Genomic DNA, 15,795 nt, shown 5'->3' with positions numbered 1-15,795 from the left:
TCATTCCCCATTCTACGCTGGAGAAGGAATGTAACTACAGTGTGACAAGTTTACATAGAAAGTTTCCATTATAAATGTGGACAGAGGAATTTACCATGAAAAATAATTATGTGCAGATGAAATATTTTAAATATATTAAAAATAGATACAATACAGTTTATAAAATGTAATGCACTAATAAATTGGATTGACTGCGCACGAGCATGTGAGAAGCTGCTGTTTCTTTATAAGAGCAACTAAATTGAAAATAATATACTCAGCTTTGGAAAAATTGAGGATAGGATCACCTTATTACAGGCAGATCTCTCAGTTTTTGAAAGATTAATTTCGACTCAAGGGAGTTAAAAATGGCATATATTTCCCCCAACAAAATGTCTTTTCTCCACTGACAAAAATGGCTCATAGCATCTCCCAGTTCCAAATTTCAAGAATTTTTACACCACTAAAGTTGAAAGTTAGTCCCAAGGATGTATTCCATATTTATATAGATTTAGCATCATATGTGAGTGAAATGGCACCAAGGAACCTGTTCTACTGTGAATATTCTCCATGTCCCCTGCATCCCTCATCCTGATGGACATTATCATTATAAGGTAAGGCTCAACTGGGGAGGGTGGGGGGCAGAGTTTGGTTGGGGCCTATGTGATTCAGAGCAGCCTGTGACTGTTAACCACTCCAATGGAATTGATTACGTGGCTAAGAGCTGAGGCCTGAATTTATGGCATGTTGTGTTTGATATTCAGGCCCCAAAGAAGGAACTTCAGAACGGGGTGATTCGAGGCTACCAGATCGGTTATCGGGAAAATGGCCCTGGCAGTAATGGCCAGTACAGTATCGTGGAGATGAAGGCCACTGGGGACAGTGAGGTTTACACTCTGGACAATCTGAAGAAGTTTGCGCAATACGGTGTGGTGGTACAGGCATTCAACAGAGCTGGGACAGGTCCGAGTTCCTCAGAAATCAACGCTACAACACTTGAGGACGGTAAGATGTGTTCCAAACAGAGGTAGCAAAGTGATTTTGTGTGGTTACTAATTTTTGTATTTTCCAAGTTCACCATTTTTGGAGGGATGCAGAGTGATGGAACCCTTTACAGTTTATGCATTTTGAGCTCAGCATTGACCGCTATCAGTTAGGCCCAGTCCAGTTAAAAACCCAGAGTGCATCTCCATTCATTTGTCCCAAGTATGGTCCTCTGAGCTAAGTGTACCTGTGTGGAAAATGAAGAGAGACTATAATTAGTATCCATTAAAGTGAGGGATATTAATGCTTAGAACAGGAACAGCTTGCATTTCAGCCACCCAGGCACACCATTAAGTTCTCCCAGTTCAGGTACAGGCCAGATCAAACTCCTTCTCCAACAACAATGCCTTTATCCCAAGCTCAAAGGATCAACCCCTGTTGTATGGCTGCTTGAACGAGGAACTTAAAGCAGCGTAGAAGTCAGAAGGGGAGCTGGCTCACACTGTTGAAAGGTTTCCTGAATTGGCTACAAAGAGTCAGGACCAGGAGTTGGAAGCAGGCAGACTTCTCACTCAGACTTCTGGTCTATATACAAAGTACAGATCCAAAGAGGCACGGAACACACGTGTGAAACCAGGATGACAAAATTAAGTAACAATTGATGGGAAGCTGCTCTTTGAGGTGCTGTGATGTTTTAAAGGTGTTGAACTATAAAATTTATTCCTTTCACCCCTTCCAACACCCCCCCCTCAAAACCACCAATTTTGCTGGATTCATAACAACTGAATTCCTTCATTAATTTACAACACGCGGGGATAAATGCTCTCAGCTCATCTTCACTTCTGGAATCTGGGAAGATGAGGTGGTGGCTTAAAGAGGAAGGATAATAAAAATGTTAGATGATGACTAAATCTGACGTTGGGAGTGTTGAGCGGAGAAGTTCCACCAAATAGATTTTTAAACAGAAATAAAGACAGAAAATGCTGGAAAATCTCAGCGGCGTGTGTGGTGAGAGAAACAGAGTTAACATTTTGAGTCCAATATGATCCTTCTTTGGAAATTAAATTGGTTTTTAAACAAGTTACATGGACTCTCAGGCTGCCTGCAGTTTCTGTGGCCTGGATGAGTTTGTGTTTTGTGTTTGTACAGAGCGCAAGAGGTTGTAGCCGCACCACCCCCCCACCCACCCACCGCCACCTTCTACTATTTACAGGGCTGCTGCTCGTTTTCTGGCTTTACTTCAGTCCCATGCACCTGATCTTTGCCTATCAAGCGTGGAGGAGGAGAGTGGACCTCTTTCTGGATCAGCTGCTTGACCGGCCAAGTTAGGTACCCACAGCTCAAGGCAGCGTACGGTCAATGGGGTCATTCGACACAACTGTCTTGCATATTCTCTTCCGCGGCTATGCCTCCTGAGTGGGCACTAATCACTACCTGAATTAGTGCTGGTTTGACCAGAGACGTTGCTGGGTTTCCTCTGATGAGTTAGGTTGCTTTACCTTCTGCTTCCCTGTAGTAAATGGCCTATTTTCGAAGACCAAAACTCCCCCTTATGACCTGAACGCCCCCTTTCCTCTGCTGACAGTCTTGGCCAATATTGGCCTTTTCAGGTCCGTCCGGACATCAAGAATTTCCAGGGTTATTCTTCTACCGCCGCCCATTTTCTTGCTGAACACTTGAATTCCCATACCAGAAAAAAACCGAAGTCGTGAACTTTGTGAAAAGGAGCGACGGGTTCTCGCACATTCGGCATCACAAATGCTGACTGTATGCTGTCATCAACTAGAGCAGGATCCCTCTGCAAGTTAAAATAAAACACTTCAGAGAGTGAACGCAACACCGCTGGCATTTTTTTTTGTGATCGGTGACAATTTATGTGAAGCTATAATTTTGTTGTTGTTGTAAATGGAGGATAGCGAGGCCGTCTGAGTTTTCTCTTTTTGTCTTCTTAATTGTTTTGTAACAAAGAAGCACCAATCAGCATTTACAGGATCTCGAAATCCAAATTACAGTGGATCTGTCATCTAATTAAACTGATGTCAGCCTGCATTTACAATTCAATGATCAGCTTTTAATGAGTGTAGCACCCTGTAATCTCCCAACACCGTCATCAGGCACAGTATCTCTTAAGCCTGTTATCAGCATAATTCAGCATGGAATAATTGATGTCACACTATTCTAACACATAAAGAGGAGGAAGATTGCTCTGCTTCGAAACACTTGGTGGAACCACACAAAAAAAAACAGCTTTGGATTCTTTGACAGAGTTACATGAATTACAACTCAATGTCTATCTTAACTGGTGATTTGATTTTAGAGAGAATCACTGTGATTTTGGCAGGTGTCCAATGGAATGGGTTTCTTTATGTCGGTGTGTGGAAACAATGCCAGTCAGTGTCTAGGAGATACATTTTTGTTTTGATTTCATTTAATCTCTCGTTTCTCTGTTCATCCCCCCACATCAACCCCTCTCTCCTTCTGCTCCACAACCTCTGCCTCCCACCCCTTCTGCTCCTCTCCCTTCTGCCTCCCATGCCCTCTGCCTCTCTCCTCCCTCCCCCGCCCTCCTAGCACCGCGATGAGCATTGTACCTTAACTTGCCGTGCAAGGTTGCTTTCCCTCGCATTTAACCCCTGGCCCTCTGATGAGCTGCCCTCTATCTGACAAGGTATTGGCCGCTCCCAACATGGCTGCTGGTGCCGGGCAGGCAGCTCCCACCTCCCCGAGACACTTGGCAAGACAGACCGAGCTCAGCCGTGGTATCGGGCCCTGGAATTCTTATGGGCGTCACTTTGAATATCCAGCCCTCTGTCTGCCCAGTTTCTGTCTTCTTTCCTTTCTTCTCTCTTTGCATCTCTCTCCTTCTCCCTCTCCCTCTCACTTTCACTCGTTGTTTTCCCCTCGATACCATCGAGAGTTTCTTTGTGAGGAACCTACTTTCTTAGTTTGTCACCGCGAGGCTGTGAATGTGAGAGAAGAGTTACCCCCTGATACCAGTCTCTAACATTTAACTCTGCTTCAATAGCTCTATCATGTTCAATTACTAGTAGCAAACATCGACAGTACAATAAACATTTAATACAACACCCAAGTGGTCAAAAATGATGTGATTTCAGCTTTCAAATTTTAGAATAGACTGGTTAGTTTCCATCTTGCCTTGAAGATAATAACAACAATGTCAACATCTCTCTAAACACAGAGAAAAAGGAATAAAAATGTATTGATTGTAAACGTGTTATCACATGTGTTATGATAACTGTTATTCTAAGTGAGACAATCTCAAAGAGCATTTTCTGTTTCATCCTAAAAATGGACCGATGCTCTGGCGTTTTTCACACCAGAAAAAAGCAAGAACTGCTAGTAAGACAGTTGCTATGTTTTCCTCTATAACTGTCCTGTAAAAGGACGTCTACACATGAAACTCTGTGAGGTGTTTCAGCAACTCCAGAAGACGTTGCATAATACCATGCATTAAAAAAGAAAGGCTTGCATTTATGTAGCACCTTTCGCTACCACTGGATGCCTCAGAGCGCTTTACAGTCAATGAAGTACTTTTTGAAGTTTACTCACTGTTGTAATGTAAGAAATGTAGCGGGTAATTTGCACTCAGCAAACTCCTGCAAACAGCACTGTGATAATGACCAGATAATCTGTTTTTGTGATGTTGATAGAGGGATAAATATGGGGCAGGACCCTGGGGATAACTCCACTGTTCTTCTTCAGAATAGTGCCAGGAATCTTTTACATCCACCCGAGTAGGTCTCGATTCAACATCTCATCTGAAAGATAGCATCTCCAACAATGCAGCACTCCCTTAGTGCTGTTCTGGCATGTCAGCCCTGATTTTTGCTCGGGAGGCAGAGGCATAGTGATTTTTGTCACTGGACTAGTATTCCAGAGACCCAGGGTGATGCTCTGGGGACCCAGGTTCAACTCCCATCATGGCAGATGGTGAAATTTGAATAAAACAAAAATCTGGAATTAAAAGTCTGATGATGACCACAAAATCATTGCTGTGAAAACACATCTAGTTCACTAATGTCCTTTAGGGAAGGAAATCTGCTGTCCTTATGTAGTCTGGCCTACATGTGACTCCAGACGCCACAGCAATGCGGTTGACTCTTAAAAATGCCCACTGAACAAGGGCAATTAGGGATGGATAATAAATACTGGCCTAGCCAGCAACGCCCACATCCCATGAACGAATAAGAAAAGAAGCCTTGGAGTGCAAATTTAACCCAGAACCTTGTGACTCAGAGGCAAGTGAACCAACTGAACCACGGCTGACATTTCTGACAGAAAGTTTGTGAATGCAGATGCTTGTTTACAGCCTTTCACCCATCGCCTCTGAGGCTTGGTACTCTTCCTTTGAAGTAGTAGAATCGGATGGGGTATTGGGTGGGGAACTTTCAGCTCCAAAACACTGCATATTTATGTCAGCCATCACTCAGGCGGCAGCATTCTCGCGTCTGAGTCACCAGGCTCCGGGTTCAAGTCCCACTCCAGTGCAATACTGAAGGGGTGCTGCACTGTCAGAGGTGCTGCCTTTCAGATGAGATGATAAATCCATGCACTGACTGCCCTCTCAGGACATAAACGATCCCATGGCACTATTTTGAAGTCGAGCAAGGGAGTTATCCCTGGTGCCTTGGCTAATATCCAACCTTCAATCAACATCAAACTCAAAGATTATCTGGTCACTATGGTATCGCTGTTAGTGGGAGCTTACTGTGCACAAATTGGATGCGGCGTTTCCTACATTACAACAGTGACTGAATTTCAAAAGTGCTTCATTGGCTGTGGGGGAGGCAGTGGCATAGTGGTATTGTCACTGGACTAGTATTCTACTGGACTAGTATTCCAGATACCCAGGCCTCTGGGGAGCCAGGTTTGAATTCCGCAGCCGATGGTGAATTTGAATCCAATAAAAATCTGGAGTTAGAAGTCTGATGATGACCATGAAACCATTACTGATTGCCGTAAAACCCATCTGGTTCACTAATGTCCTTTAGGGAAGGAAATCTACCGTCCTTACCTGGCCTGGCCTACATGTGACTCCAGACCCACAGCGATGTGGTTGACTCTTAAATGCCCCTTGAACAAGGGCAATTAGGGCTGGCCAATAAATGCTGACCTATCCAGCAATGTCTACGTCCCATGGACAAATATTAAAAAAAAGTGCTTTGAGATGTCTGGTGGCCGTGGAAAGGGCTATATAAATGCGAATCTTTATTTCACTCCAGTTAAATATAAAAGAAACCAATAATTAGTTAATAATATGCTCTAGGTGATAATTTAAAAGTGTGTAAGTTGTAGTAATTAAAGCACCCTATCTAGCCATCGCTTACAAAGCCTAGTTGGTAAGATTGTTAATAATTATAAAGAATGGTAAAAATATATTGAGGTTTTCAAGTGTAATTCTGTCAGCTGATCTTGCTTTTCCACTGGACCACGCACTCTTTGGCTGTTCTTTGCTTTCAGTTTACTGCTTGTGGGTGGTGTTTAGGACCTTCTGAGGCGAGCTCTGAATGTAGGAGGATAGCAATCAGCCTGTACAATGAATTAGAATTAAAAGAAGGTGGCATGTCCCCAGCTGATTATCGAGTGAATACTCCACCCAGTTTCATGCTGAGCCACATGTGCTAGAGGGTGGCAGCTGCTGGGTTAGCTGGCAGTCGCTGCTGGCCCAGCCAGTGAGGGCACTTTGATTGGATTCAGTTCTCCAGCATGAGGAAGGGGCAAAACCTGAAGAATGGCTCCTGTATCTGATGGCTCTCCAGTGACCCCTGCTGCTGACATGAAGGGCGGAACATGGCGAGCTTGGAGGTGGGAAGGGCATTCGTGTGGATGGGTTAGCGGCACACCAGGGCCCCACCGCCTTCCTGCCTCCGCCAAAATTAAGTCCTGGGTGGGAAGGCCTATGGTTGACCTTTGCAACCTGCCGTCAACTGAGGCCCTTAAGTGGCCAATTAATCACCACTTAAGGGCCTCATGCCTCCCCCACTGGCATTAGCCCAGCTGTAGGTGGGCCTGTCACCATGCGGCATGGATGACAGGTGAACCTGTACGGCCAGCTTGCCACCTGGGGTGTTGTGGGTGGGGGCGGGGGTGGGGGTGGGGGGGTGGAGGTGATGGTGGGGGGTCACTTGATCAAAGGCAATTAGTGCCTGATGAAGGGACTAGACATTGGGAAGGGTGGGGAGGCAGGTGCATTGTGGACCACCCTCCCTGCCCTTGCGTCCAACCCCCTGCCCAATCCTGTGACCCCTGGGTGTGTCCTTCCAGAAGCAGCCACCACCTCTTCAATGACGCTGCTGAGCGCATGAGCTGCTGGCCTCTGATTGGCTGGCAGTGCTTGTTTGGTGGGATTCTGCCCCCAAGGTCTTGATTCTATGGGCTTTGAGGCAACCCTTTATTCAGACTGTCAGATGGAAAATTGTCATTTGAATGAATGAAATGCCCTTTAAAACCAACCTGTTTGATCAAGATATTAGTCACCTCTCCTAAATCTACCTCTCTGGCTTGGTATCAATTGTTGTCTAAGCTTTTATGAAGCACCTTGCCGTGTATAAATGCAAATTGTTGTTGTTGAGTATCGCACGGCTTGTCACGTTTGAAACATAATTGGTAAGATTATTAATAATTATCAAGAATGACGAAAACATATTGCGGTTTTCTAGCGTAATTCTGTCAGCTGATCTATCTTTTCTTCTTTAACGTTTGCTGACGGACTTTCTCCAACAAGTACTGTCACCTGGACCACGGGTAAAGGGAGAATTGGGGAAAGATTTTGTTATGCAACTTGTTACAGATTCCAGACACTTGATGGGCAAAGAGTAGATGCCACGCAGAGTGAGGGGAGGGTGAAGAGGAGTTGGAGATGGGAGACAGGGGACATGACTGAAGAGAAGGTTCTTGGGGCTTTTGAAGGCATGGATGGAGGTAACAAGATGGAGGTACAGGCTGAGGGGCAGAGCGCCAGTGGGTAAGGGGTTGCTGATCACCGGGGGTGGGGGGGAGGGTGTACTTTGGAGGCTTTCATGCAATCAAATTTGTGGATGGTGGAGGCTGGTAAGAAGAGCGTTGGAGAAACTATCTCTAGGTGGTAAAGGCGTATGTCACAGGACAGAGGGAGGAGGCAGCTACATACCGAATATTATGATTGAACTTTCCTTGATCTAAGTGGGCCTTTTGTGGATATCAAGAGATTAGGAAGAGAAGCTGGACCCAATTCATTTTATTTTTCTTCTGCAAATAGAGTTATTGATTTCTTTTTTCTAAATCAATTGAAAAGGTTCAGTGTTTTGATTCCTGACAGGATTGATATACAAAAGTACTAGTGAGAGCAGAGAAGTGTGAAAAAAAATGATGGATTGGAGAAAGAAAGCCTGAGAGAGAGAAGGCCTTAAATAAGCAGCATCAAATGGTACAAATATGTGTTACACTCTCCCAAACAGCCATTGTCATGGCTTTAGGCCTTCAATTTCACTCCTCTAATCAAGCCCTTACTCTCAGACTCTAAAATTGTGAGGACAGGTTGAATAAATTTGGTTCGTATTCCCTTTAGTTCAGATGGTTTTTTTGATCTGAGGTGTTTAACATTATGAAAAGGGTTTGATAGGATAGTTACAAGGGCCTGGTTAACTCAGTTGGCTAGATGGCTAGTATGCGGTTCAGAATAATGCCAACAAGCGTGGGTTTAATTCCTGTTCCAGCTGAGGTAGACCTACCTCCTCATCTGCCCCTGAGAGTGGAAGACAATGGCAAGCCACAATTGAGAAAAACTGCCGAGAAAAATGGCTCGGGATGAAGCCTGAGCAGACAATGAGTCTAAAGGACCTGCCCTTAGACAAAGCACACGTGAATGAAGGGTCAATACAGAGAAGCAATCACCTCTAGTGAGGACAATCTAGAACAAAGGGAGCACAAATATGAAATTAGAACGGGACCATTCAGGCGTTAAAGCAGGGAGCAATTCTTCCACACAAAAGGTAATGGGAATCTGGAATTCTGTCACTCGAAAGTTGCAAATACTGGCAGTCCATTGAAATTTTCAAGATTGAGAAGGACAGAATTTTTTTTTTATTAACGTATCAGATAGGTCAAATGGAGTTGAGGTACAGATCAGTGGAACAGGCTCAAGCAGGTGAATGGTCTACTCCTGTTCCTATGTTCCCCAAAAACCACAACATGGCTTTATACAGTGTCTTATAATGTAGCATCATCCAGTATTTGGAATTCGTTGGTGCTATAACTAGCTCAATGAATCAACATGAACTCTCTTGTGAGCTTCTGGTGTCGAGAAAGAATAAACACTCATCAGATTGTGTGACTCAGATGAGAAACTGCAAATCAAATTTATTAAACGTAAAGTGTAGATAAATGCAGAAAATCAGAATGGCAATTTCATCTGATTACTGAATGTTTAGCTTGTCCCTCCTCGGATATACAAAAATAATTTAAAAAATGCAACTCTTTGCTAACTCTCTTAGTGAGACTAAACCTAAACCAGCATCCATGATGTAAGACAGGAGGCCTCGTCTAACCATCGTAGACTATTCCCAACTCTAAGTCAATGGGTTCAGCAGAACTGAGAGACGGCAATCACCTTTATCCTCAGCACTGACGGTAGAGCTGTCCATCAAGTGGACAGTAATGGAGATCTCCTCAGAAATCTGTTGCGTCCTTTCATCTGTTCTCAAGGCAAAGCCAAGCTGTGAAAGCTTCACACCAGGATGCCCTTAATGTGATGGTGAAGTCTAACTGATTTAGCTCTGTATCCTGCAGCCAGGCAAAAATTATTATTTGGCTTTGCTGCACACATGAACCTGCCATCTCTCAAAACAGTGGAGGTCATTTGCTTTTGAGTTTATAGCTCACTACTGAACATCCTTCTTCATCCTCTCCAACATGGAGGACGCACAGACTTCTTTAAGATATGAAAATGTGATGGGAGTGTTCTTGTTCATCAAACTCCCTCTTTCTCCAGTCAACTAACGAACTGGCTCATTTGATATGTAGACCCCTTCCACCCCAATATCCAAACAAGTATCAAAATGAATCCATCAAATGCATTGATTACATGACTATGGAACTAAGAATAACATTTTAGAAATCTTTGTCCCTCCTTTCTAGCCTCCAACTGAAAAAGGCCAATGATCAATGCCTGAGAACCAATTTGATCCTAGCAATGGCCTCACACGTCACTAAAACTGAAAACAGCTGGCAACATGCTGCACATACATTCTCACACATTTTTCTGATGAGGGGTAGCCAATCCAATTTCATATTGGGCCTAAATAACATTTTGCATTTATATAGTGTCTTTAATGTAGTTACAATTTAAAAATATGTAATAAAGACAACTTTGAGTTTGATTTCTCCTGTTGGAGAGCTTGAAGTGAGTCTCAGGACCTGACCTTCCTGTTCTAAAACAAATTATTCTAAATCTAGAGACTTTAGCTTCCTTTTAGGTTGTTTTCCCCTCAGAATTCTTCTCCGCCTGAAAGTGCTGACACTTGTTGGACATTTCTAGCAGATGTTCTTCAACATGTGACCTTACCCTGAGAGTGCTCAACATGCTCCTCAATCATGGTTGTCTTGTGGTTGAGTCTTCACCTGAAGTCCAAATGTGTGCACTTTCCAACAAGGAGCAGCATTACCGGTCAGGAGTGGGAAGCATATCTGCTTCTTGCTCCTGCCTCCAAGAAGCTGAGGCCAATTATGACCTGCCTGTCACTGTCAGGTCAGCAAACTAAGCAACAAAAAGATACTTCCCTGGGCTGTATGCATCAATACTACACTGGCCAGAGTCTTTATCAGATGAATCATTGACAACTCTTGCTTCTGTTGATGTTAAAATGTCTTCCTCCCAAATTAGAGATGAGGATATTAGAGGAATCAAACTAAGAGAGTTATTGCATCAACAGTGTGATAGAATGGAGGTGACTCACACAAATACATTGGGAATGATGATTTTTGAAGCATCATTAGTTACTAATTCTTCCTCCTGGTGACAATTGCATACTATTAGGCTCCATAATCCCTCTTAAATCAACTTCTCCCTCAAAGCTTCATAAGTCTTCACCTCTTGCCTCTGATATCACTAGACCTGACTATTCCAATGCTCTCCTGGCCGACCTGCCACCTTCTACCCTGCGTAAGCCTGAGGTCATCTAGAACTTTGCTGCCTGTGCCCTATTCGCACCAAGTCCCATTCACCCATCATCGCTGTGCTCACTGACCTATGTTAGCTCCCATTTAATCAACCCTTCAATTTTAAAGTTCTCATCCTTGTTTTCAAGCCAGTCCTCTGCCTCGCCCCTCCCTATCTCTGTAATCACCTCCAGCACCACCACCCTCCCAAATCTCTGCACTCCTGTAATTCTGGTTTCTTGAACATCCCCTACTTTCATTGGTCAATCATTGGTTGCTGTGGCTTTAGCCATCCAGACCCTAAACTCCCTCCCTAAACCTCTTGGCCTCTCTAGCTCTCTTTCCTCCTTTAATATGCTCCTTAAATCCTACCCCTGTGACCAAACTTTTGACCATCTGCCCTAATATCTCCACTTGTGTCTGGGCGTCAAATATTGCTTGATCCGTTCCTGTAAAGTGTCTCAGTACATTTTTTTTTTACTTTAAAGGTTCAATGTAACTACTTCTTATAATATCAGCACTTCAGGTATCATTTTTTTTAATGAATAAAGGAAACTGATGTCTTTCAAAGAATTCCAAAAGGGCTCTTGCTTCAATGAAAAATTATTTCTTAAGTAAGGGGAATGGGCACCGAAAAGAATTGTGCATCCATTTTGTGGGTCACGTGACATAATTCAGTATAGCTTATGTCTTTGCGCTGTGGTTCTGTAAGGAAGAAAAAGAATTGTCATTTTCCTAAAGATGGAACGACAATGAGTGAAATATATAGCAATTGGAGTCTTGTGAGCTATTGAGCGGTCCCTTTGATAGTACATTTCAACTTCAAAAGGCTGGTCATTCCTAAATGGTCTATTACTTCCTTGTCGTTTGGGAATAATTACCATTGGTTTGCAGTACGTGATGAGGTTCACTTTGTATTCTCACTTGTCTTATCTCTCCACAGTTCCCAGCCAACCTCCAGACAATGTGAAAGCTGTGTCGATCTCGTCCGATGTTGTCACCATCATCTGGTCACCACCTCCCCGAAGTACCTTAAATGGAGTCCTAAAGGGCTTCCGAGTCATTTACTGGTCTGTTCATCGAGATGGAGGTCAGTTGCTAGCTGAACGTTACATCTTTTTTCTCCCTCTCTTCAATCTTTTCCCCCCCACCCTTGAAAGAGTTAACTTCACTATGGGGCCATGGGTGGTGCTGATGCTCCAACTCCATGTCCTAGTTGTCATTGTCCTTTAACAATGATCCAGTCCTCATACAATTATAGAATGGTTACAACACAGTAGGCCATTCAGCCTGTCATGTCCATGTTGGCTCTCTGCAAGAGCAATTCAGGTAATCCTACTACCCTCATCTTTCCCCATAGCCCTGAAGTTTTTTTCCCTTCAGGTTCTTATCCAATCCACCTTTGAAAGGAATGATTGAATCTGCCTCCAACACACTCTCAGGCTGTGCAGTCCAAAACCTAACCATCCACTGCATAAAAAAGTTTTTCATCATGTTGCCTTTGGTTCTTTTCTCCATCACTTTGGTGTCCTCTGGTTCTCCACCCTCCCACCACTGGGAACAGTTTCTCTCCATCTTCTCTGTCTAGATGTTTTTGAACATCTCTATAAAATCTCCTCTCAACCTTCTTTAGTAATCAGTCCCTGTTTAACAATCAAAATCTACCCCTCCAAAAACTAGTGGGCTTGAAGCTTTTACTCTTCTTCCCGGTTGAGATCAGATAACTCAGCATAAAGCGGGGACCGGAGCTAGAAATCCCCTGGTTTATATGGAGCAGAGGCATGACTCATCCGAATAGTCAAGGAATCATGTTTCCTACGTTGTTGTCCATCATGCAGCATTCTGGGAAGAAAGGAGGCAGGGTTTGGGGGGGGCGGTGATGTTGGGAAGAAATGAGATCATTCTCTGCTTAGTCTTGTGAACTGATAACCAAACAGGTGACAGCAGACAGAAGTATCTTCTTTGGGATAGGTGATGGTGTAGTGGTATTGTTGCTGAACCAGTAACCCAGGGTGATGCTCTGGGATCCTGGGTTTGAGTCCCACCACGGCAGATGGTGAAAGTTGAATTCTATAAATATCTGGAAGTCCAAGGATGACCATGAAACCATTGCTGATTGTTATAAAAACCCATCTGGTTCACTAATGTCCTTTAGGGAAGGAAATCTCCCTTACCTGGCCTACATGTGACTCCAGACTCACAGCAATGTGGTTGACTCTTAAATGCCCTCTGAAGAAGGGCAATTAGGGATGGCCAATAAATGCTGACCTTGCATGAACGAATAATTTTTAAAAACCTGCATAGGCTAGAAAATGGATGTTTCCCCAGAATGAGTGCTGGTATTATTGTTGCACTACGTGCAACTGTTAATCTACAGAAACGTTTCTTTCGTTCTCTCTCTGTTGACGTAGTCCCAGGTTTTTCTGTGTTCACAGGCAGCAATACCAACCTGTGAGAATGAAGGGCAGGTAAATGGCACATTGTACCTGGCCCATAAGGTAAAGTTGCAATTAAGCATTATGACCAGCAATGCTCCCATCCACCTACAGCCGTATCATCTTCTGGGAGAGACAAAAGTGGACAGATATTTGAGAAAAAAAAACCTTGGCCAACTCCGGGAAATTGGAATTCTTGGAAATTCCTCTCAGAGTCCTGAAGACAATCAAAACAGGTTCCAGGAGATCACAGTGATCCCCACCTCTGCACTGTAAGAACCTAGCTTCCTTTCTCACCTGCTGGCTGACCTACTCTGCAATCACCACCCCCACCCCCAGCTCCCCGTCTCCCCAGTGCTTTTATTTCGGGTTTCCAGAATTTACAGGCTGTCTTGTTTACACCTTTTCTTCCAAAGCTCACCCTTACAGCAACATCACTCTTCACGTTCTGCCGGTTATGCTGTGCCCCCTCGGCCAATGCCAGTGCCTCTGATCCAGTATTTGCTGCTTTAAAGTGACACAAAGTGAGAGTCCTGCAGAGTGACCGCTCACTAGTACCAATAAAGTTGATGATTAAGTGATGCAACCTTCCTGAGATCCATGAAATGAATCCCATTGTTGAAGATAGTTTTTATAGCCACAATGTAAAAGGGTAGCTCCCTGGCCAATAGTTAATGATTGCTGTTGGATTACATTGTTTTTCTCTGTCTCAATTATTGAAAAATACTGCCTGGTCATTAAGTGCGTCTCTCAAAACTCCCAAAGTAATTATATATATACTTTTGCCTTCACAAAATTTGTGTGTGTGTGTGTATGTGTGTGTGTGTGTGTGTGCGCATGCGTGTGTGTGTGTGTGTGCGCATGCGTGTCTGTGTGTGCGTGCGTGCGTGTGTGTGCGTGTGTGTGCGCATGCGTGTATGTGTGTGCATGTGTGTGTGTGTTTGTGTGTGTGTGTGAGACGCCTGTGCATGAAATAAAGCGTGTTTATGTTAAACGAGCGTCCCGACATCAACGCACACTCTAACGATGTTTCTCTAGGCGGGCGTGCGATGAAGATGGAGGCGCACCCGCCATTATTTAAGTGGCCAGTTAAGGCCCTTGAGAGACCAATTGACTCTGACTTTACGTAGCCCGTGGGATTTTCAGGTTGTCACGTGGGCAAAACGGGCAGGCAGGCAGGCCGCAATTTGCAAAACCTCATCCACGGGCGGGATAAGAGAAGTCAGTGGGCTTCACAAAGTGAATAGAGAATAGTTTTGGATATCACTTGCTGCTAGTTGCTTCTGTGAACAGGGCAGCTTCATTTCGCTTCAGCGCTGCATCCAGAGCATTTAGAGGCTTCAGTTCAGGACTCAGTGTTGTTTTCCAGGCCCCCGGAGGATTCACACCGCCTGGGGCCTTCCAGGTATCAGACAGCCTTCCCTTACCCTGGGAATGGGGATTGTGGTCTCCACTGGAGGCACCTCCTCTGAGAAGGAATACAGGGGCAGAAGGGGGAGGAGGCCGGGTGTCCCAGTGCAGCCTCCAGGTGGAGGAACCTGTGGGAGGAGAGGCGCAGGCACAAGGGGCGCAGGGCCAACCGGAAGGCCAAGGCGGAAGGGGCTGCAGAAGACACCACTATCCTGCTGCCAGGGTTTACAAGTGGCAATGCAGCTACCTCAATATGCCTGAGGTGCAATGTCGAAGGAGGCTCTGCCTCTCAAGGGAGATAGTGACCTCCGCCTGTCAGAGGATTGGCCCTGAGAATCAGCTCTGACTGTGTGGGTGGACACCCCATTCCAGTGGGTCTGAAGGTCACAGTGTCCCTCAACTTCTTTGCCTCCGGCTCTTTCCAGGGGTCAGTGGGGGATCAGTGTGGAGTCTCCCAATCAGCTGTCCACAGTTGCATCAAGCTGGTGACAGAAGCTCTGTTCAGACGTGCATTGACCTTCATTCATTACCATACAGACGAGGCCAACCAGACAGAGCGAGCCAGAGGCTTTGCAGCGATTGCTGGTTTCCCCCATTTCCAGGATGTCATCGACTGTACACATGTGGCCATCATGGGTGAGCCGGGTGCCTTCGTCAACAGGAAGGGCTTCCACTCCATGAACGTGCAGATAGTGTGTGATCACAGGAAGTCTGTGCAAGACACTCAGGCAGCTTCCATGACACTTATATCCTGAGACACTCCCAGGTGCTGAGGCTCTTCAGTGCTCCAATCCGGCTGGATGGATGGCTGCTGGGTGACAAGGGCTACCCC

General features: G+C 44.8%; 1 protein-coding gene across 1 annotated transcript in view; it reads left to right on the top strand.

The window, feature by feature from the left end:
- The window catches only part of dscaml1 (Down syndrome cell adhesion molecule like 1), a 462,975-nt gene that overhangs the window by 355,495 nt on the left and 91,685 nt on the right, over nucleotides 1–15,795 (top strand). The window contains exons 16-17 of the mRNA XM_078532812.1: nucleotides 744–984; nucleotides 12,062–12,208. Coding sequence (XP_078388938.1) covers nucleotides 744–984; nucleotides 12,062–12,208 — 388 coding nt within the window. The remainder of the gene's footprint in view (nucleotides 1–743; nucleotides 985–12,061; nucleotides 12,209–15,795) is intronic.

This window comes from Cetorhinus maximus, chromosome 2 (genome assembly GCF_964194155.1).
Source record: "Cetorhinus maximus chromosome 2, sCetMax3.hap1.1, whole genome shotgun sequence".
NCBI classification, from domain to species: Eukaryota; Metazoa; Chordata; class Chondrichthyes; order Lamniformes; family Cetorhinidae; genus Cetorhinus; species Cetorhinus maximus.
The sequence above is the reverse complement of the archived record's forward strand: the minus strand, read 5'-3'. Positions and strand labels throughout refer to the sequence as shown.